This window comes from Buteo buteo, chromosome 10 (genome assembly GCF_964188355.1).
Source record: "Buteo buteo chromosome 10, bButBut1.hap1.1, whole genome shotgun sequence".
NCBI classification, from domain to species: domain Eukaryota; kingdom Metazoa; phylum Chordata; class Aves; order Accipitriformes; family Accipitridae; genus Buteo; species Buteo buteo.
Genome location: NC_134180.1, coordinates 33,989,588 through 34,009,740, shown reverse-complemented (window position 1 = coordinate 34,009,740; position 20,153 = coordinate 33,989,588). Strand labels below are relative to the sequence as shown.

The window sequence follows — 20,153 nt, the reverse complement described above, 5'->3', positions numbered from 1 at the left end:
TCAGGATTTCAAAGATTTACAGTGCAGTGACAATTTCTTTTTTTAATTCTTCCTCTCCTCCAGGATCTGTGTCAGACCTCCCATTTTTATGAGTTCTCCTGGTTTTGTTATTTTTTTCTTTGAAAGCTATTTTTCCTCCAAGAAAGCAGATGCACAATAATAATTTGGCAATCTCTCAAACTTTTCTGGTTTTATTTAACAGAACCTATTACATTTAATCAGGGGAGAAGAAACAAAAGACAGAAAGAGATGTTGACTTAGAGCCTCAAAGAGTATTTCTCAGAGGAAAAGTGTGACATTCATTATTTTAAAAGGCATGTGAAGACAACCTCTTTCCATAAAACTAGCAGGTATAAAAATGCTTGGATTTCAAATTAAGATGCAAAAAATAAATTTTTTTTTTACTTTTCTTGATAGTTATAGTTACCTTCTACTTCAAATTCAAACACACAATTCTTATGCATGACACTACAATAGTGCCATGTCCAACAACGAACATTTCATAAAAATAAACATGCTTCATTGCAGCACAATAAATTTACACTATGTTCTTTAAAGTGTTCAGACATCCTATTGAATTACTAATACATTGAGCTTAGCAGTTGAAATTTTTTGTTCTTTGTTTAGAAAAAAAAAACAAACCTAAGCTTACCAGAAAAAATTGAAATATTATTTTCATGCATCATTTGAATTGTCACCTGGGCTTTTGTCTCAAGAACTGACAGAGAATATCAATGTGTTAATTGAAACAAGCAGTATGTAATCCACAGGACATCTTTAGCATATGTTTCCTTCCAAGGGCTGACAAGAGCTTTCTTGGATTTTTCAGCGCTAGAGTCTAACAATTCCATTTTCAAGCTAAAAATATGAACAAAAATCTTACACGTTTACATAAATATGTATTTTCCCAGCAGTACCTTTCCACAGGAATCAGACAATGTTATATCTGTTTTGAGACCTCAAAAAATAAAATGGGAGTATGGTAACATTGAAACATGTAACGTGTTTTCATTGTAACATGAAAATTTTGAAAACCTCATCTTTAAAGCTGTATTTTTCTTCATAATTCAAAAAGCCCAGAAAAATAAATCCAATCAGAAACCTAGCTCCATGATGGAACATTCTTACTGATGAAGGAGAATGAGCTAGTGGATGTAACAAGGCAAAGCTCAATACTCAAAGCTATCATAATTTAAAATTAGACATAATTATCCTTAACAAAACCAGGCACTGTGGAAAGGGGCTTTGGAACAGCTGCTCCTCTTCAATTTAAATGCTCATTTGTTTTACATTGACCTAGAAATCAGTATCCTCCTAACCAAAAGCCAATTAGATAATAGTCTCTCTTTCAAGCTTGTAGAATACTAATTTTTTTAATGTGTTTAGTAGTGAAAAGCAAAGAAATAAACTGCAGATGATGCCACACGTATGCTCTGCTCTAATATGCATGAACAAAATGTGAGGGTTCCCTCCCTCCCTTTTCAGAAAGGTCAGATTTACAGTCCAGGAAAGACACCCATCACTTCCTTGTGCTAACCTTTCAGTGCAGTCTCAGCTTGGGACAACCACAGAACACTGCAAAGGCAGCACGTGGAAAGATCTTCCATTTGCTGAAGTAGCATCCCACCATTCCTTCCACAGTAAAAGTAATACGCCAAACAGACAGCAAGGAAGCATTACAAGAAACGTTTCTAAAGTTGTCCTTCCAACCTTGCCCAGAGTTAGGTCACCAACATCAATGTTTCTGGAAGCAGAAGGATGTCAGATTCTTTCAGTACTGCTGTAAAAATAAGGTACTTCTCAAGCAACAGAATTAAAGACACCCAGTTTCCTACAGACTCGAGTTTGTCTTTTTGTCATCTTGCTCCCTCCCATAATGTAGGAGATGTAGGGAGTGTAGGTAGCTAAGGTCTGGCGGTCGGAAGATCTCGCGGTGTACGGAAAGTTAGAGTCCCTCTCCTAATGACCAATAGTGTTTAATTTACGATGTAAGCAGACGGAAGTGGCGTTGTAAACCAAAGGTATATAACACTGTGTCGACCACCAACAAACGCCATTTGCTGTCCACCACATTGGTGTCTGCATGCTGATGGACAGGGCTCGCCGTTCCTGAACCAGGTCGCCACGCCTGCACGTCAGGCGACACCATAGTCCTTACAGAGGTAACTCTGGCCCTCCTATTTTACCTCCATCCAACTGGAGACAGCATCTCCCCCAGCTAATCAAGAGCTGTCATATTTGAGTGTCAACCAGTGCTGCCAAGCCACAATATACAATGCACTGTCTCTCAGTGAATGTGAGGGGGGTGTCTCCTACTCTGTTCCAATTTTGATGAAATTGCAATTAAAATTATTTTTGACATTTCTTCTTCTTTTCAAGCCTGGATGAAATTGGCCAGTTGCTTTGAAGTCACCAGCAAAGAAGGAACAATTGCAGAAACTTTTGATTCCCTACCACTGCTCAATGTTTCTGGTAATCATGATCATTTACACCATTACTTTCAATTTGGTTAAAGCCAGTGCCAAAAATACATATTCATCTACAGATCTGTTCCAGCTCTAAAGACACAAAATGTTGATGAGCACCAGTTTGATTACACTCAAATACAAAGCCGTAAGATTCTTGGTCTTCTGAGTCTTGGCAGCAACTCTACAGAAAATTCTTTCCATGAGAGAAGTAGAGCCTTTTCTAAATGCATCAACAAAAGAAGCTTCTCAGAAAAATGGTACCATACTGAGTCTGACAGGATCCAGAAAGAAACTAATTAATGCAGGAAACTACAGCAGAAAACAGAGAATTCGATTCTACCAAAATATTAGGTCTCCACAGAAGAAACAAACACAGGCAATCACCAGTAGCAACCCATAGTTTCACACTGAAAAATAATCTGCTAATGCAAAAGGTGGATGGTTTAATATTGAAAGGAGCCTTCCGAAATCGCCAAGGTTGTGAAGTAAAGCAGCCTATATTGACAGAATGATCTCATAGCAGAACACAAATCTGTACAGTCAAGGTGGAATTCAAAGGAAAGATAAGCCCTTTCCAGAATATGTAACGAAGCTGAAGAAACCCCTATCTCTTAAGATTTCCTTCTGAAGTCACTGAAGTAGAAAGCAGCTAAATGCAAGCATGAGCTGCAACATACAAAACACAAACACGACAACAGCAGCAAAATTCTAAACATACCTCAAAGTTATCAGACATCAGCATTATCAGTTTATTGTAGCAATTTGCTCTCTGTCCTGAGCTCCTGAATTTCCCACACTAGCAGCCCCATTTCCTTCTCAGTACTGCCTTCGAAGCTTCTTTTGCAAGAGGAAGCAAAGGAAAAGTCCAAAAAAGCCCATTGCTACCCAGCCAAACAAGAGTCAAGGAGTAAGCAGATTATTCAGGAGGTTTCAGAGCAGCTAGGATGATGTCAATCCTGGGCAAAATAATTATTTTAATCCTTTATCAGCTTTTCCAATTAAAGAAAAAGTAGAAGTAACATCAGTTGTTGAGACTTCTATGGAAAAATAAAGTCACAAATAAACCACTGCAATTTCTGAGAAGAGTTCTTAGGTGCTTTTGGATGGGGAGAGGTAGGGGTCGAGGTGTTTAAATTACTGCCTCTGCTTGACAAACATGTAGGCATCTGACTTAGAATTGTTCAGAGCTTTTAACTTACCTGCAAACTACATTTCTAAAAAACGTATCTCTAGGAAACAGCAGAACTTTCTGGGTTAAGAACCTGCCAATTGACTGAATTTTTAAAACTAGCTGTCAGAAGAATTGCTACTGAATATGACCATTCTGTGTCAACAGAACAGTCATGCATGTAACATTATTCAGCATTTTAATTGATGACCTAGAAATAAATATAAAACCACTGATGACAAACATACTGTAATAGCAGAGTATAAACAGTGAGGTCAGCACTGTCAGGGGTATCTGAATGACTTGGTAAGGCTGCTGTATTCAAATAACGTGTTAATGCAACCAAACAGTACATTACACTCATAAAAATTGCGATTCAAGCAACTATAGCATGAAGGGAACATCTGCAATTCTGTAAGTCTACAGATCTCTCCTGGATGCCTTTCTTTAAATACTGGTACCACATTTGCCAGTTTCCAGTCCTCAACTGCTGAAACTATTTTAAGCAATTGGCTATAGAGCACAAATAGTAGTTCACACATTTTATCCTTGAATTATTTTAAAGCTGTGTCATTATCTCCTTTTACTCACTGAATTAACAACCTCCATTTTTTTATGGTTTTTAACCACTCCGCTTTCCTTTTAACCATTCTGAATTCTTATTCAGAGGAAGGAGGGGGGAACACTGCATTTCTCTGCCTTGAAGAAGAGGTCCTTAAGTCAGTTCCATGGAAACTACAAAGATGCAGGTCTCTTAGCTGATGTTCCTTGCTCTTCAACACACTTTCTCTTTCTAAATTAGTTCAACTTTTTGAAACTGAAAGCAACCTTAGTGCGTTTTGACTATTTTTAGCTCTGCATATATGTATTTCAGTTTCAGCCTTTCGGGTGGCTTTTTGACTTACATTTTGAACCAGAACTGAGCACTGCTAAGGATAAAAGCAATGTTACCTCTCCCTCCATGGGCTCTTTTCTAGAGCTTAATCTGTCTTATGAAACAGAACACATAAAGTCTACTCTTATCGTGTCCCCGTGTGGCATGTGTCCAGTCTACATATAAGACATATAAGCAACTGAAGTCTCCCACTAACATTTCATTCTGCAGTGTCTAATCTTCCTCAGCACACTACAGTCAGCATCAGCTATCCTCGTCATACAGTGAGTAATACAGGCCCCAGATTACTACTTCTTAATTAGATCCAAGTTTCGATGCTTAGCTGGTCTGTGCTACTCACTGATGCTTTGTCCAGGGAGGAGGGTCTTTAAACATGCAGCACCACCCAGCCACGACCCCAACCTCTTTAACCTTTCCATCTACTTTGAGGACACAACATTGGGACAGAGAACTACATGTAAATGAGACACCCGGTCCTCAGCACAGCCATGTCTGAACTTGAGCGTTTTATGGCATTAATTATCTGCAAAACGTATAGTAGAAAGTGTAATAATTATACTTACGGGTACTGAGCATTATTATACAGTTTCCACTACTCTGAACTGAGGGATTCAACACAGAACAACAGCTTATAACAAAAAGGATAAGCTCAATTATGTAGCTTAGGTGAAATGGAGTTAAATCAACTTCATCCATTTTACTTAACATAAAATGGAGTTTAACCAACCTTTCACTGCTTGCTCCAGAATGTGAAATTGTGATTACCTACTTTTGAACCCCCAAACAACTGCAGAAGTTTCCTGATATGCAAGGAAAAACGGAGCTAACAATTACTAATGGTTGCCCATGGCTATTTTCAGATGGCGATTTCATACAGTGCAGGCAACGCTTGATGATAAAAGCCTTGTTAATAATGGGATGAAAAAGAAACCAGATAGCAGATGGAAGGGTATGCATCATTAATGTACTTGATTGGAGAAGTTAGGCACCACAACACCTTTCCCTTGAAATCATTGCAATTTATAGTAAGCCAAGGGGACAAGCAGCAGTTTACCTTTTGCTTATGGAAAAATAGAGGAATTCAGTAATTAGAACACTAAGGGATATCTATGACATCATTGTAGAGCCAAGTTTAATGGCCAGGCACCCCCCCAGTTAAACGGGTTTTAATCATCCCTGGAAGTGTTCAAGGCCAGGGTGGATGGGGCTTTGAGCAACCTGGTCTAGTGGAAGGTGTCCCTGCACATGGCAGGGGGGTTGGAACTAGATGATCTTTAAGGTCCCTTCCAACCCTAACTATTCTATGATTCTATTCTTGACGCTTTCCCAGGGAAGTTAATACCACAGATTTGTCTGACAATATTCCACAAGGAACAGGGTACCCCAAGGTTTTCAACGCCTTTCATTTATACAAAGATTTGCTGCCATTTTCTTTAGATCTAATATATATATAACTGATTTCTAAATAACCTTTAGCATTAAAAAAAAAAAGAGAGAAACATTCCATTCAATTTATTTGAGTGTTCTCTTGGAATTAAGTTGGTACATAAATCAACTGTTTTGTTTGTAGGTATTACCTAATATTCATACATGTTCATACCAGCAATAACAAGGTCTGATTTTCTTTCTACTCTATGTCTGGTATAATTCAAGTATTTCTTAGTCAGCAACTTTTTAAACACAGTATGTAAATTACATTGAGAAAATAAACATGTCAGCAGTCAAGTAATCATAAAGAAAATAAAAAGATGTCATTGTCAAATATATCACTTTAAACAGCTGCCTATTTAATCAGGATTGATGCTGATGTCTGATCAATATAATTTGACAATGTTGACAGGGTACTTTTCCTCTCAATTCAGATAGTTTTGCGAGTATGCGATATTACAAATTGTTCCTCTCTTCTTTCAAAAACCTCATCAGTTTATCTTGCCAAATTTATCTAATTATTTCATTAGCCTATTTTGTTCTAATAAGATTTAAGATTTCTTTGATAAGAAATGCATGCATGTGTTTTAAATTCATAACACCCTACATTTTACTTTGTTTTGAAACAAATTATTTGATAAGTGAATTAAGGCAAAACAACACTTACCTAAAACCAAACAGTTATCAATAGATTTAATAATATCCACAAACTTAATTTTATATTGCATACTGTCATTTGAGCAGAGTCCAAGAACTTGTGGATCAAGAGCCCATGATTCAAAACACTGTTCATTTAGCAAGGAGATACTACAGAAATAAATACCAGAACCAGTAACTGTACGGTAAGAAAGATACATGCGAATTTTGAGCAACAGTAAAACTGTAATACGAGACACAACTCTATAGCCTTCACACTAAGAGCCCCAGACCAGCAGTCCACAGCCCGAAGAATTTACAGTGAAGAGGGATTAAGGAAGTTGCAGCAGAAGTATACTTGTGCACAAAGCAGTCCGAATTCACAACTTTTCTGACTATCATCAAATAATAAGAACAAAGTTTTTACTGTGGGGAGGTTTTTTTCCCTGTTTTCTGGGGGCAGGGCAAGCCACAGAGAAAAATAAACACTTCTGGGAGAACACAGGAAGGAAAGGAGAGCTTAGGAACATCAGAACAGGCAGGAGGGATTTTAAAAGGGGATCTGGCTCACACCAGAGACAGCACAGTATGCAAAGCTGCAAACTGGCAAGCAAGGTTAGCAACACTGATGAAATGCAAGCAGTAATGAATATTCTGACCTTTGTCTTCAACCCTTGGATTCTTGACACTGTGACAAACACACTATGTATTTTCCTTGGCAACAGCTCATCCATTAAATTAGATCAATTACCAATATTTAGAAAATTTGAGATGCATATTTGCCAAAAGTACCTCTGCAGACTCAACTACTTGAAACAAATACATAACAAAGTATCTAACTAGAAGTCTTTGTGTGAATAATGTAGTGCATGCACTGTACCTTTACTTGTGTAACCAAATCACATAGCAGTATTCTCTATATTACAGGTATGCAAATACTTATTTCTAATTTTGAGTGAAGACAAATATAGAAACCATGTTAGACCTGAAGTTTCATGTTTTATTTAAACTCCAAGGCAGGGAATTTTAATTCCAAGTTTCACACAATAATTTGTTTTCATGGACAAATTATGAACCCTGCCATAGGAGTTCATCATATAGCTACTTTTACTGTCACTATACTGTATGACCACATTAAAATAATGAGGTTTGAACATTCATATCTTCAATTAGAGTTTTGTGGCTTCGAGCACTTAAAGAACAAATGCTGCCATTAACCTAGACCTTACCCCTTAAATATGCACCGAATACATTAACAATGTTACTGAATCATGAGGTCATTGTGAAAATGTAAGTCTCAGTGGATTCCATCACAAAGCAAAATCTTGAGGATTTTAATAGGATATTATTTAAGGTATAAAATTAAAATCTCTCATTAAGTTATCTCAACAGCTCATTTAATTTATAAGGCTCAAAAAATATTTTAAAGGTTATTTTAGGTTAATTACATTTCACATCCTTTTATGACAGATCTGAAACCCTGTACATCTTTCAATCCCCTATTATAAACATTTCCCCCTTGCCAATAACCTAAAGTTCACATTGACACACATTTTTGAATACTCACACTATAGTCTCAACATGACAGCATTTTATATTTGTGATGTACACAGAATCTTTTTATTTTTTCTTTTTTAACATGGAAACTTGGTCATTACAATAAATAACAAAAGCTAGAAGCACCTCAGTCAGTTGTTCCACACTATTTACTAATAAAACAGCTTAGGTAAGCTGGTTTGTTTTGAACACATAAGGTACCCTCTCAGCAAATTTTGCACTATACATACTTAGTTAGCCACAACTGCTTTCAGTGAAAAAAATTCTGATCGATCCAAAATGCCACAATACAAGAATTTTCCTCATCTATTCCTATAATAAACAAAGCATTGAAAAAACAGCCTGTCCATTATTTATCCTAGTCTCTGTTCACAAAGGGAAGAACTACAGATATTGACTCTAAATCAAGCTTGCTAGTGTAATGGTTATTCTGACTTCACACCTCATGTTCTCACAGCACAAGGACTCTGCAGTTCCCACCAGGGAAGAGTTTAAAACTCACAATTGCTGCAGAAATCCTCAGGTTAGCAATAATAACCTAGCAAAGCCAGGTAAGGGATCAAGGTATTCCCTGGCTTTTGAACAATTGATTTTAAAATCTAAATATCTTTAACACAATCAGAAAGAAGAGAATGACACAGCCACACTATATACAGCAACTGCAGGAATAAGTTATTTCATAGCACCATCCATTTGAGCTTCAAACATTTTCCAAGCATTAATAAACTGAGCTTTACAGAAAGTCTGTAAGGTATGCTTTACTCCCAGTTCTACTGATGACCAAATGACTTAACCTCTCTGTATCTTAGTTTATCAAAGTTCAGATATCAGGATTGTTGCATAAGTCTCAGGCTTTAGTACTGTGCTTCACTTACAAGGCTACACTTATCTCAGTCAAGAGATTTCACCTCTCCCCTGCTAGTAATCTCAAGGTAATAATGGACTTTAGATTAACTCTTAGGAAAGATTCTGAGCTGCAGCTGTTCAGAGGTGAAGCATATAAACCACTGGATTCCCATTTTCCTCCAACTGGTAAAATAAGCAATCACTGTATCTCTAGAGCTGAAGCAGTTTGGACGGCTGGAAAGATACATTGCATGGCTTGGATAAACCAAAATGATACAGTATAGGAAAACATACCAAACAAAAAACAGCACCCAAACTATGCTACTCATTTCTAGAGCATCTCCAAAACTTTTGCTTAGTTGAGGAGTTACAGGGGATTTTTATAGATGCCCTAAAGCTCAAACCAGTTTGCATTACTGGAACGAAGTTGTTTGAAACTTAGGCAAACAAACTATGTCATGTTTAAAGACTTATCTTCCTATTATCACATCCTAGGAAACAGTTACCAGAAGTGTTACCAGACACAGAAGGCAGCCATATTAAAATACTAAACACGGACATCTCACACTGCCTTTCTGTGGAAATACCTGCCAAAAATCACCAAAATAAACCAGCCAATTTTTTTACTATTTTAATTTAAACCCCAGAATTTTTATTGTCTACATCAGCATGTCTTTATATAGAGGTCAATAAGAACCACAGAACAACACTCTTACGGAACAAAGCCTCACTCAGTGACAATGTCTGTTCAAGCCAGTCTGAAAAACTCGTTATATTCTACCTTAAGTTCCCCACAGCTCCCCAAGCAAAAAAACTAATTTTCCATGCACACGGTAGCAGTTTCTCACTTTACACCTACAATAGTGCTGCTGTCAGGAACAGAACTGACTGCATGTGCCAAAAATCAATTCAACATATTCATAGACAAAAAAATAACACGCAGCATCTGAAGATAATGAGAACTGCAATCATTCAAACTGACAGTCTAGTGCCTAACAATTATCACAAGGCAAGTTTTACGAATTCATATTTCCTGCGATGACAAGCCTCAGGTTACACAGAAGGGTGTTCAATTTTTCTTTCAAGTATGAAAATCTCCTTTGAGCCAATGAGTCCACTCCAAAATGGAATTCACTTAACTGAAGTGAATAAAAAGATGCTGTGTTTAAGTATTATGGTGAAGTTTCTTCACAGCAAGATGCTGACTGTGTTTAAGTAATATGCACTATATATTAAATATAACTTTAGTACAGAATTTACCATAATCATTTGCTGTTCTTTACACAGATATACATGAATTACTCAGAATGAAGTCTACTAGTGAAAAACCTATCAGGACTGTCAGTTTTGAATGCCATTGTGAAGCATGTGTCCTGAATCTATCATGAAAACACACAGAATTATAGCATATGCATTTTAGTCTTCCTACCAGAGATACAGTAAAGCTGTGACAAAGGTAAGTCTCTGCAAGCACTCTAAACACTCCCCAATGCTCAGTATTTTGCTCAGAATACTTAAATACGTTCAAAGAAGCTTTCAGCAGTCTGTTTACAGTATCATTTACTTCTTTGCAAAGGCTTTATTCTCCACTGTTCTGCATTACCAGAATCAAATTCCTTGTTCTTACTTTCATCAATCAGCTCATGCCGATACGTACAACCCTCTGTCTAGAAGCTGCTCCCTACTTCTTCCTCAAACCTAGTCCCTTCAAACAAATGCAAGCCTGGATACAGCTTTAGTTCTTCAAGCAACACTCATCTCCTATCTATCTCCTTACAGCCACATCTTCCAAAATTGATAATGTACCCAAATTCTCAAAGATTTGCCCATAGAGTTTGCAGCATAAGTAAATGTAATTTTTTAATTAGTATGCATGAACTTAGACTTCACATGGTCTTAATTTGGAAATCCACTTACTTCCCATCTCAGGTTATTATAATTACAACTGCTACTTTAAAATGCAGTTTCCATGACTTCATACAGTAATAAAATCCATCCATTCATACAACACAGTTTCTGCTATCTTCTGTTTTTCTAACAAAATAAAAATATGAAATTCTACTTGTACAGTCAAGTATTGAAATTTCTCTGCTCCCTAAAACAATTTATGGTCTTCATGAGCTATAACTTCAATGACTACTCTTAAACAAAAATATTTTCAGCTGTACTCAGCAACATTTAAATAATCAACATGTTACCACCTAAAATACAAACTAAAAGTAAGGTTTTCTGTAACAAAACATTTGGGGAAAAGAGAAGCTGTGTGTTTTAGAACACACAAATGTAAATGAAGTTTTCTCATCAGATTCAAATATCTGCCTCTGTAGTAAGTACCCAGTCAATCAGCAGGAGATAGCTCTATGCACAACTGGCATTAATGATTTGTCCCCCAACTAGTACTGTATTTTTCAATAAAAAGACAGAGATTACATCTAATTCTTTTGTGAGGAGGTAGAAGTCTAAGCTCTATGCGCTCACCTCACTGCCAGCATACATATTGAGCAGAAAGGTGGACAGTGCAGTGGAAGATCAGCTGTTGTGCTTTGCAACTAATGTTTAATTTGCTAGTCAGATACCTGCTAATCATTACAAACTGTATTCCTTCCAAGACCTCATCACTGTGAGATTAACAACCACTATCCAGATGCCTGCATAAAGCAGAGATCCTAAATAATAAACAGTAAATCCAGTAAAGCACTAGGGACTAAGTAGGAGACCCAGATATAGAATTTCCTTTTATAACTAGGAGGGGTTTTGAAGCAGAGTATAAAGAAGCTTGAACTTCTAGTTCCACTGCACTTCATCAAGCCTTTTGAATTATTAATTTATGTACTGAATTGACAATCAACACAGAATTAAGGTCTCCTTTAGCTACAGTCTACTGGAAAACACCTCTAGCTCTTCTTTAGGTTGGCCCTGTAGCATTGTATCATTTTGTGTTGAAAATGCAATTCACTATACTGAGACCTCCAGTACTCCAGCACCACCTAGCAGGCCATAAACCAAAACGCAATCAGGCAACACAGCCTGTGACCCAAAAATCGCAAACAATGATTTATATAATTAGCTCCAAATAATATTTTTTTTAAAAAAGTATTATCTTATTCATAACTATCCCAACCATCATCTCTCTTACCAGAAAAAGAATGTTGCAAACCACGGTACAGTATTAAAATATGAAGCTAATTCATACTCCAGCTAAAAAAAAAAAAGGCCACGTTATTCACAGGTAGTTACTGTGGAACACAATCCCAGAAATAACATGCCTGTGCTGCAAAAATCACTAACAATTACCAGGCTCTCTAAAAGCGTTTTACAAAACCGTACTTGGATTTTGGAGTTCATCATTATATTTCTGTCAGTTGCCAGCGGGGCACCAGCAGATGGCGGACCAGCACCACGAACTCCTCTGTAGGCTGTAGAAAAATTAGCAATTGGATTTAGCTTTCACGTGAATTTAAAGGGAATTACCTAAGTTGTCTCAGCCACAAACCCAAATCTGTAGCCAGCTAGCCACTCTTCCTGCTAGCCAGGAATGATACAGATTTGAAGTACATCCTTCTGTAATGAAGGGCAACCTGCACAGGGGAAATAATATATTAACTTCCCATAATAGTGTAAGTACAATCAATTCCATTCCTAACATATCTAAAATGAAATAAAAAAGCAAAGGAGTAAAATTTCAGAAAATAAACAGTACATATTCTCTCCTACCTCTAAAAAGCATACCCCAACTTGGACATCAAAGATAACAGGCCACAGTGTGAAGTCTGTCTCAGTTACCAGGTTTCCAAAACACGCTTCCTTGCAGAGCCAAGGACCCACCATCACAAGGACAACCATTTTCCCCATTCCATTCACTACTGCTGAATCTGCACAGCTTTGGGGAACTAAACGTTCAGAATTAATCAGGCTGAATGGACAGCATCACTGGCTCAGTGTTATTCAACACAGAAAGTTCTTCAGATTGTTAGTAATTTCATGTCTTTGTATTTAAGCCTTTCTATCCTCCAGATCATTATTCAAAATGAGAGGCTTTTTTTATTTTTTAATCACTTCCAGAACAAGACCAGGGGAAGGTGAACAATTTGGCACTCTCTACAACAGCAAAGAATAGGCAATTGTCTCATTTTGTTTTAACCATTACCTTACAAAGTAAACATAAAACCATTAAGTCATTTGAAATTACTCTCTGAAGAGGAGACTGACCCTACAAGGAACTCTTGCAAGTCTGGCATCAGAGTATTAACAGAGCACCAACTGCTTAGTCAGCAGACTTCACCTCTGAAGATGAAGAAATGGCTCTGACCATGTACCATGTGGTACAGAATACAAGGAAGAAAATTTAGTCTAAAGAGAGAACTACCACCACCCAGCTAGAATCCTCAGCTTCATTTTCAAAAATGATGTTCAGTTTTTCAGTTCAAGGACTACAGCGAGTTTCAGTTCAGTACTGGAAGCACATTAGGAAACTGAGGTTTCTAAGTATTAAAAAAAAAAAAAAAAAACAAACCCAACATTCAAAATCTCTTTCACAAAAGTATCTCATTTTCCACTGACAGGCTTCTTCAAATGTTTTCCCATCACCACAGTTGGCAGAAGGAACATGCATGGTTTCTTATTCTTGGAACATCTCAAACTTTTCCAGGCATTAGATAGTGAGCAATGCGTGTAAGATGTAGTCCTAATTAATGGGTAGCACACTGCCAGATGTTTCTTTCACAAAATGCTGGAGATAGTGCTTGAGATGCTCTCTATGGGGGGTGAGGGGGTGGGGGACACACTTAAAAAAAACACACATCTCTCTCTACAAATGTAAACACATATTTAGCATCAGCGTAGTGCTCTAGTTGAGCAACCTGTCCTTAACAATAAACATGAGGGGAAAAACATCCCTTGCCCACCTGTAAACACTCCAGCCCTGGAATATTAACACCTTACGGCATTGCTTCTGGCAATCAATTTCATTCACATAGAGTTTTGTCAAAATAAATATTTGCAAGACAGACACTCCCAATCTACCTCTTCTACAACAATCACAACCTTCTCTTCACAAGTTCTTTTTCCTTTCTAAAATTAACAAACCCTGATCTCTTACGAAGAAAGGCCTGAAGAGCAATGCATCCATATTCCTGATCATTCACATCAGCTGCCTTCAAAACACAGTCCAAGTTCTAATTCTTTTTACGACAAGGTGCCTGCAGATCAAGATTTCAGATAGATAAACCCCCAAACTAAGTGATAAGAGATTTTCCACATTATTATCCTTCTGTTCCTTATACACACACTTTATACACACTCCCTGTGCCCCCAGTTTTTGCTATATTTGGGTCTTGAGAGCAGAAAACACCACTGAGATGCCAACAATGATGCTTTATGGTTTTTTTTTCCCTGATTACTTCCTTGGCTATCTTAAGGATTTATAAGTCCTAAATAGGATGCTCCCCATCAGAATTCAATCTACTAGGATCAGAACCATCCGTCTTAAGAGTAGATGATCAACTGAAGGTCATCCTCTGAAATCCTCACATATATTTAGAAGGCACACAGATCTGATCAACATCTACCATTCCACCATGACAGCACACAGTCTGTCCTGGCTTCTTTCTCAAGTCAAGGATCTAGTGGCAACTGCTATGCAGACACATTAATCCAGGCTATCACACATGTGCAAGCCAAAAGATTCTGTCTAACAATAAATTGTGCTTATGTAGTTTAGCATGTTAGAATTTGATGTATTTCCAGTTCTTGAGTTGTTGCTGATAAGTAGCCTAGCTATCAGTCATTTCAGAAGCTGCAAACTAATTTCTATAGATTTGCTATTGTTAATTTATCTTTTTGCTTTGCAAATACTTTCAAAGTTGAAAAGAATGCAATTTAAGCACAGCAAACAATCTGTAGGATTAGTAGTGGCTAGAAAGTAAAAAAACACATTACTGAATGCCAGCAAAGCAATTCAGCAAAGGAAAACCTACTGATACCTACAGTGCCAGAAAGAGGGAGCAGAAAAAATGCATATAGCTGAGTATTCTGGCTTTCCCATACCACACTCCCACTTCTCTCTAGCTATCTGTCTATTGCATTATAACAAATAATAAAAGAATTAAATGCTCTAGCAATCAAGGCTAGCATATTAAAATGACACTCTGCATTACTGAACCTAGTCATCTCTTAATAGAGCTATTCTTCAAAGGAGATTAATTATACTGGCAAGAGACCTTTTGCTATTCTAATTTGTGAAATGTATTTCTATACCACAAGCATATTAAAACAGTTGCAAACATGTAACTAGCTTCAAGATCCCAGGACTCACTGCATTTGATTCGGTGTTCATCTTGTGACCAGCTCTTTAGTCATTGCTTTAGAAGCCCACTTCACATAAAAATTCTTAATTTCTAGGTTTAATTAACTGCAACTGTAATTAACACACAGCCCACCATAAAGTATACAGAGATAGGAAAGTGACCATATACTTCAGTACCTAACACCACCATCACAGAGGGACAAATACTGGATTTATAGCTGAATTTCTCTGCTTTAATTAGAAAGCAAAGAACTTTAAATTATTTTAAAATAAGTTATTGGCATTGCATTTCATATCAAAACATTTGATAGCACAAACACTGCCATGACAAACTGAAAATATATCATATTATTAATATGCAGAATTGTAACACGTGAACACATTTGCAGCTCACTGAATTGTACACAGCTGTTAAGCAACAAACTAGTATTCCATATCAAATATCTGAGAACTAATGCTTTGTTTTAAAGCACAGTTATTTTCATTAACTTAAGCGATGAAGCTTCAAGGCATTTGCCTGCCTCTAGAGAACAGGCCTGTATTTTAACATATTACTTTTTTTAATCCCCATCAGTTAAATACTTAGATGTGAAGTTCACATGAGCATTTTCCCTTTCTGTTGATATACTCAAATTATAACCACTGCTAATAATAGAAATTTAAGAAGACACTGAACAGGCACCAAACTAAGACACAATTAAATCAAATCAGAATTTCAATATAGTAGCATGTCTGAAAATGCTAAGACTACAAATACTTCATTGTGAAATCAAAATTAGGGTAACACAAATGCACGGCTTTTTGAACTTTAAAGATTTAAGTTTCTTTTCATAGCCTGGTGGTGCCAAACTGTCTAGGATCCCCCCAGAAATTCTAAGGGCTAACAATCTAAGGGCTATATCCAAGGTACAGCCTTTTACTTAAGGAGTCATTGCTTCTAAACAGTCTTACAATATAATATAATTTTACCCAGTTACTTGCAGCTCTATAAAGTAGTGCACACCACACTTTTCTCATTTGAGTGAAACTTTTTATACAGGCAACTCTATAGAAGTTCAGCAAAAAAAGCTTCCAGCTTTGCTTTTAGTCTACTACTTAGCAACCATTTCTGTTGCATATATGACTGCTCACAAATAACTGTCTTTTCTTATTCTTATATTTTTCTTCTCCTTGCACGTCAGTGATTTTAGATATTTAGAGGTAATAAGGAAAAAATCTACAAACAAAACATATGTTGCTTTTGGTTTGCAATTCAGTTGACTATAGCCATCCAAGTTTCCCCCCCATACAGAATACTCTTCTTAGAAAATGCTAATTTAACAGATGCAACATTCTTCCAAAATACATTCACTTTACCAAAATCTTTTGACAGAAACCATGCAGAAAAGCAGATGTCAGTTCCAGCTCTTCAATTCCTTGGACAGTTACCCCTTTCAGCTTCATCCCCCTGGATATTCTCTAGGGAAACAGGCAGAGGTAGCTACGCAGAAAACTGTTTCCCAGTTGAACTTGTTTTAAATGGTCAAGTTCCCATGCTCACATCTCCCTAGACTTCCAGTGACACTTTCTTTCAGGTATCAGGCAGCTTAAGTAGCACTGAGAAGGAGCATCCCAAAAAGAAATTATTCTTCACACACACATTATTTTCCTGCTTTTTGTCAAAAGCAGGATGAACATATTCTCCTCCTAATTCACGTTTTACCCTAAAAAGGGCTCACAGGAACAAAAAGCTGCATTCACTGAGCAGGAGCATGGAAAGCAAGGTAAAAACTAAAGCACAGGATCACACCACTTTTTATTTATAGCACAAAACCATCATGAGTATTCCCAGACTCACTCACCAAACCAGCAGTAAGTGAAGGAGCAGATTGTCCTAGAGACTGATTTCTCATGCGAACCAGGTTTGAGGTATCTCCAGGTGGCTGCCATATCGTCTGTCCCACTCCACTGTGGACACTATTTGATAAGGGAAGTAGCTGTTTTCCTTTAAAAACAAAACCAAAATACTATCAGCTTGTTTTTAAACAAGTTTGCAAGTTCCAAACCCAACGCTGAAAACAAATACTGCATGTGGAGAAAAAGCATTTAATTAAAAAAAGCAATTTGAAGGTCTTGGTAAGTTAGAACTTGTAAGAGCACGCTACCTGTGAATTAATTATGTTTGATAACTAAGTATTTCCAAAAAAATCTAGTTTACATTATGAGGTAACGGGTAAATCCAAAACGTTGTAGAAACAGACTTCTATCACTTTATACCTTTCTATACTTCACACAGCTTAAAAAGGAAACAGTATTTGCTGCCAATTAAACAGTTTATTGCCCTATAGAGAGGCAATGTTAATGTTACAAAATCTCTTAGGTATAATTTTAAAAACTCTTATGAAAATGCATTCTTAATTGTAAAACATTACCTCTTCTAAATAGCTTAGCCATCTAGACATCCCCGCTTTCTCCTACCATTGGAACATTCAGCAGTAGATTTCATGCAGCTGTGATCAGAACTCAGTATATGTTTAAACATTGTTTTGCTTTGAACCATGGATGGATATTTTCTGTCTAAAAACTTTCACTCTTCAGCAATATCATATTATCTTAAAAGCAAAACATTCTGTAGGTTTCCCAAGTCTCCCTTGTATCTGATTGATTAGTGTAAACACTAATCTCCCATGCTACATACACAAACAGTGAGAAGAGTAGTTCCTATCTTAACAAGTTCACACCATTGTACTTCACTGCAGGAAATACAGTAATCATTTAAAAGGATCTGCTCAATACTTTTTTTTTCTAGTCAATATACGCTCTGTTTTGAAAAATGTCAAGCAGTAGATTTCCACAATGAGAAAGAACCAAAGTCAAAGTAGGTCATATTTTGACTCCATCAAGCTTGACAGTTTCCTTTAATGTACAATGTCATTCACAAAAAAAAAGAGAAAAAAGATAGTCTTGTGGTTAAAAACACATAAGTGAAAAAGTCTGTAAATCTGGGTTCCATTATTAGCTTCCAGATGACTTCCTCTGTAACTTTGGTCAGCCAATCTCTGTACTTCAGCTTCACCATCTGCAAAATGAGAGTGAATAATAACTCTTTTCCTTAAAATTAGGACTGTGAGACTAAATTACACAAACCTACTTCCCAGCATGGTGAAGACTGTTGTATTCAACAGATTATTACATGCTCGGATACTACAACATTTGTTGCAGTTAGTAGCAGGAAGAAGTCTACATCTTTAATCACATATACTGTAGAAAAATACTTCTTTTCTCACAGGCAGCAAGCTATTTTACAAATTCAACTTCACCTTAGAATTAGATGCGAAATATTACATTAATTACATACAAATGGCTACAATATTTGGAAGATTGTCACATAATGTGATTAGCCATGATGCGGGGGGGGGGGAAGTGGGAGTGGCATCTTTTTTCTTTTCTTCTTCTTTTTTTTTTTTTTAAAGTTGTTTATGTTAATTTTCTGGGAAAGTTACAAGCAATGGGCCAAGTACAATTAATAGACTGAGTCAAAGTGTATGAGAGATGAGACGGCTCAACTTTGGCTAGCAGACACACAGCATCTAGTATGCTGTACCTTTTTCCCAGTCCCACTCAAGCTGCTTACAGCTGTGGACATAATTTTCATGGTTTGCTCATTTTCAAGATTATGTGTAAATACAATGACTCCTCTTGTCTGCAGAGATCTAAAACTACAGAAATGTACATTTCTGTATTTATCTCAGTAAAGCACTAACAAAGATATCCTATAATGGCAATTCAAATCATATAATTATCCAGCAGCTCAAAATGCCAGTGCTTGAGAGCAAGAATATCTTATCTCCGCAAGATAGAGTTATCAGTATCTTCTTTTAGTTCCACAAAATCTGAATCCAGGAAGACAGAATTCCATCAAAAATGAAATCTAAGCTAACCAGTTTGCATGCACAATCACCTATACTCTTGAAACTTATTTGCTTCTGTTGCAAAAATAAGGTGGAATTATTTTCGGGATGGAGCTTGAAGCTAAAGCCTTTCCCTGCCATGCCTCAAGCCGTATATACATTCCAAACACCCACGTTTAAAATATATATCTAAACATCTACATTTTCTTTATCCAGTTGGGTCAAACTGATCTTGTTGGGGCTCTTTCCCTTCCTGAATCAAACTACAGTAGATTAAAAAGTCATTAAGATGAAGCAACAAGTTCTGGAGAACATTATCATTTCAGAAGAGAAAATTTACATGAATGTTATCTCCAAACAGAAAAAATATTTTAAAAAAGAAACAGAACTTCTCCAGTTTTCCTGATTTCTCCCATTTACTTTTCTTTGCTTACTTCTACTCAAGAGGAAAAAAAAAAAAAAAGAAAAAAAAAACCACAAAACTACAGTACTATCTTTGACCATTGTAATCAGCCAATAGCTGTGTGGTTAATAAACTTCTGTTCTCCTCTAGCGATTAAGCTGCCTTAGAGAACAAACTTACATGAGTGCAAAACATTATGAAAGTTTCCATTTTTCAGAAACAAGCCACTTATTACAAATAAAACATTAAGACAAGGCCAAGCCAAAATAAAACATGCATACTTTACTGCTTAGCTAATTCTATTACACCTAGCACCTCAAACATTAAAGAATTTATCTTCCCCTGATAAAAGCGGAGGAACCAGGACTGGATGTATTTTCACAATCATGTAAGTCAAGCCCATGCTGCTGCCAAAATGGGTGGTTTCACCTTCTTCCTCTTCCCCTCCCACCTGAGAGTTTCCAACCCTTCTGTTCTTGCACTAAGATGCAAATAGGCAAACAGTCAACCTAATTACAGAGGAAATGAGTTGCAAGTTAACCCTACAGAACAACAGTA

At 36.8% G+C, this 20,153-nt stretch overlaps 1 protein-coding gene across 9 annotated transcripts in view; it reads right to left on the bottom strand.

Moving 5' to 3' along the window:
* Nucleotides 1–20,153, bottom strand: part of MAST2 (microtubule associated serine/threonine kinase 2) — a 198,647-nt gene that overhangs the window by 155,274 nt on the left and 23,220 nt on the right. For 8 of the 9 annotated variants that reach the window (XM_075037013.1, XM_075037005.1, XM_075037008.1 and 5 more), the window contains one exon: nt 17,144–17,286. In XM_075037013.1, the coding sequence (XP_074893114.1) occupies nt 17,144–17,286 (143 nt within the window). Of the gene's footprint in view, nt 1–17,143; nt 17,287–17,713; nt 18,197–20,153 lie in introns of those variants that run through there. The other variant, XM_075037015.1, reaches the window with a different exon arrangement.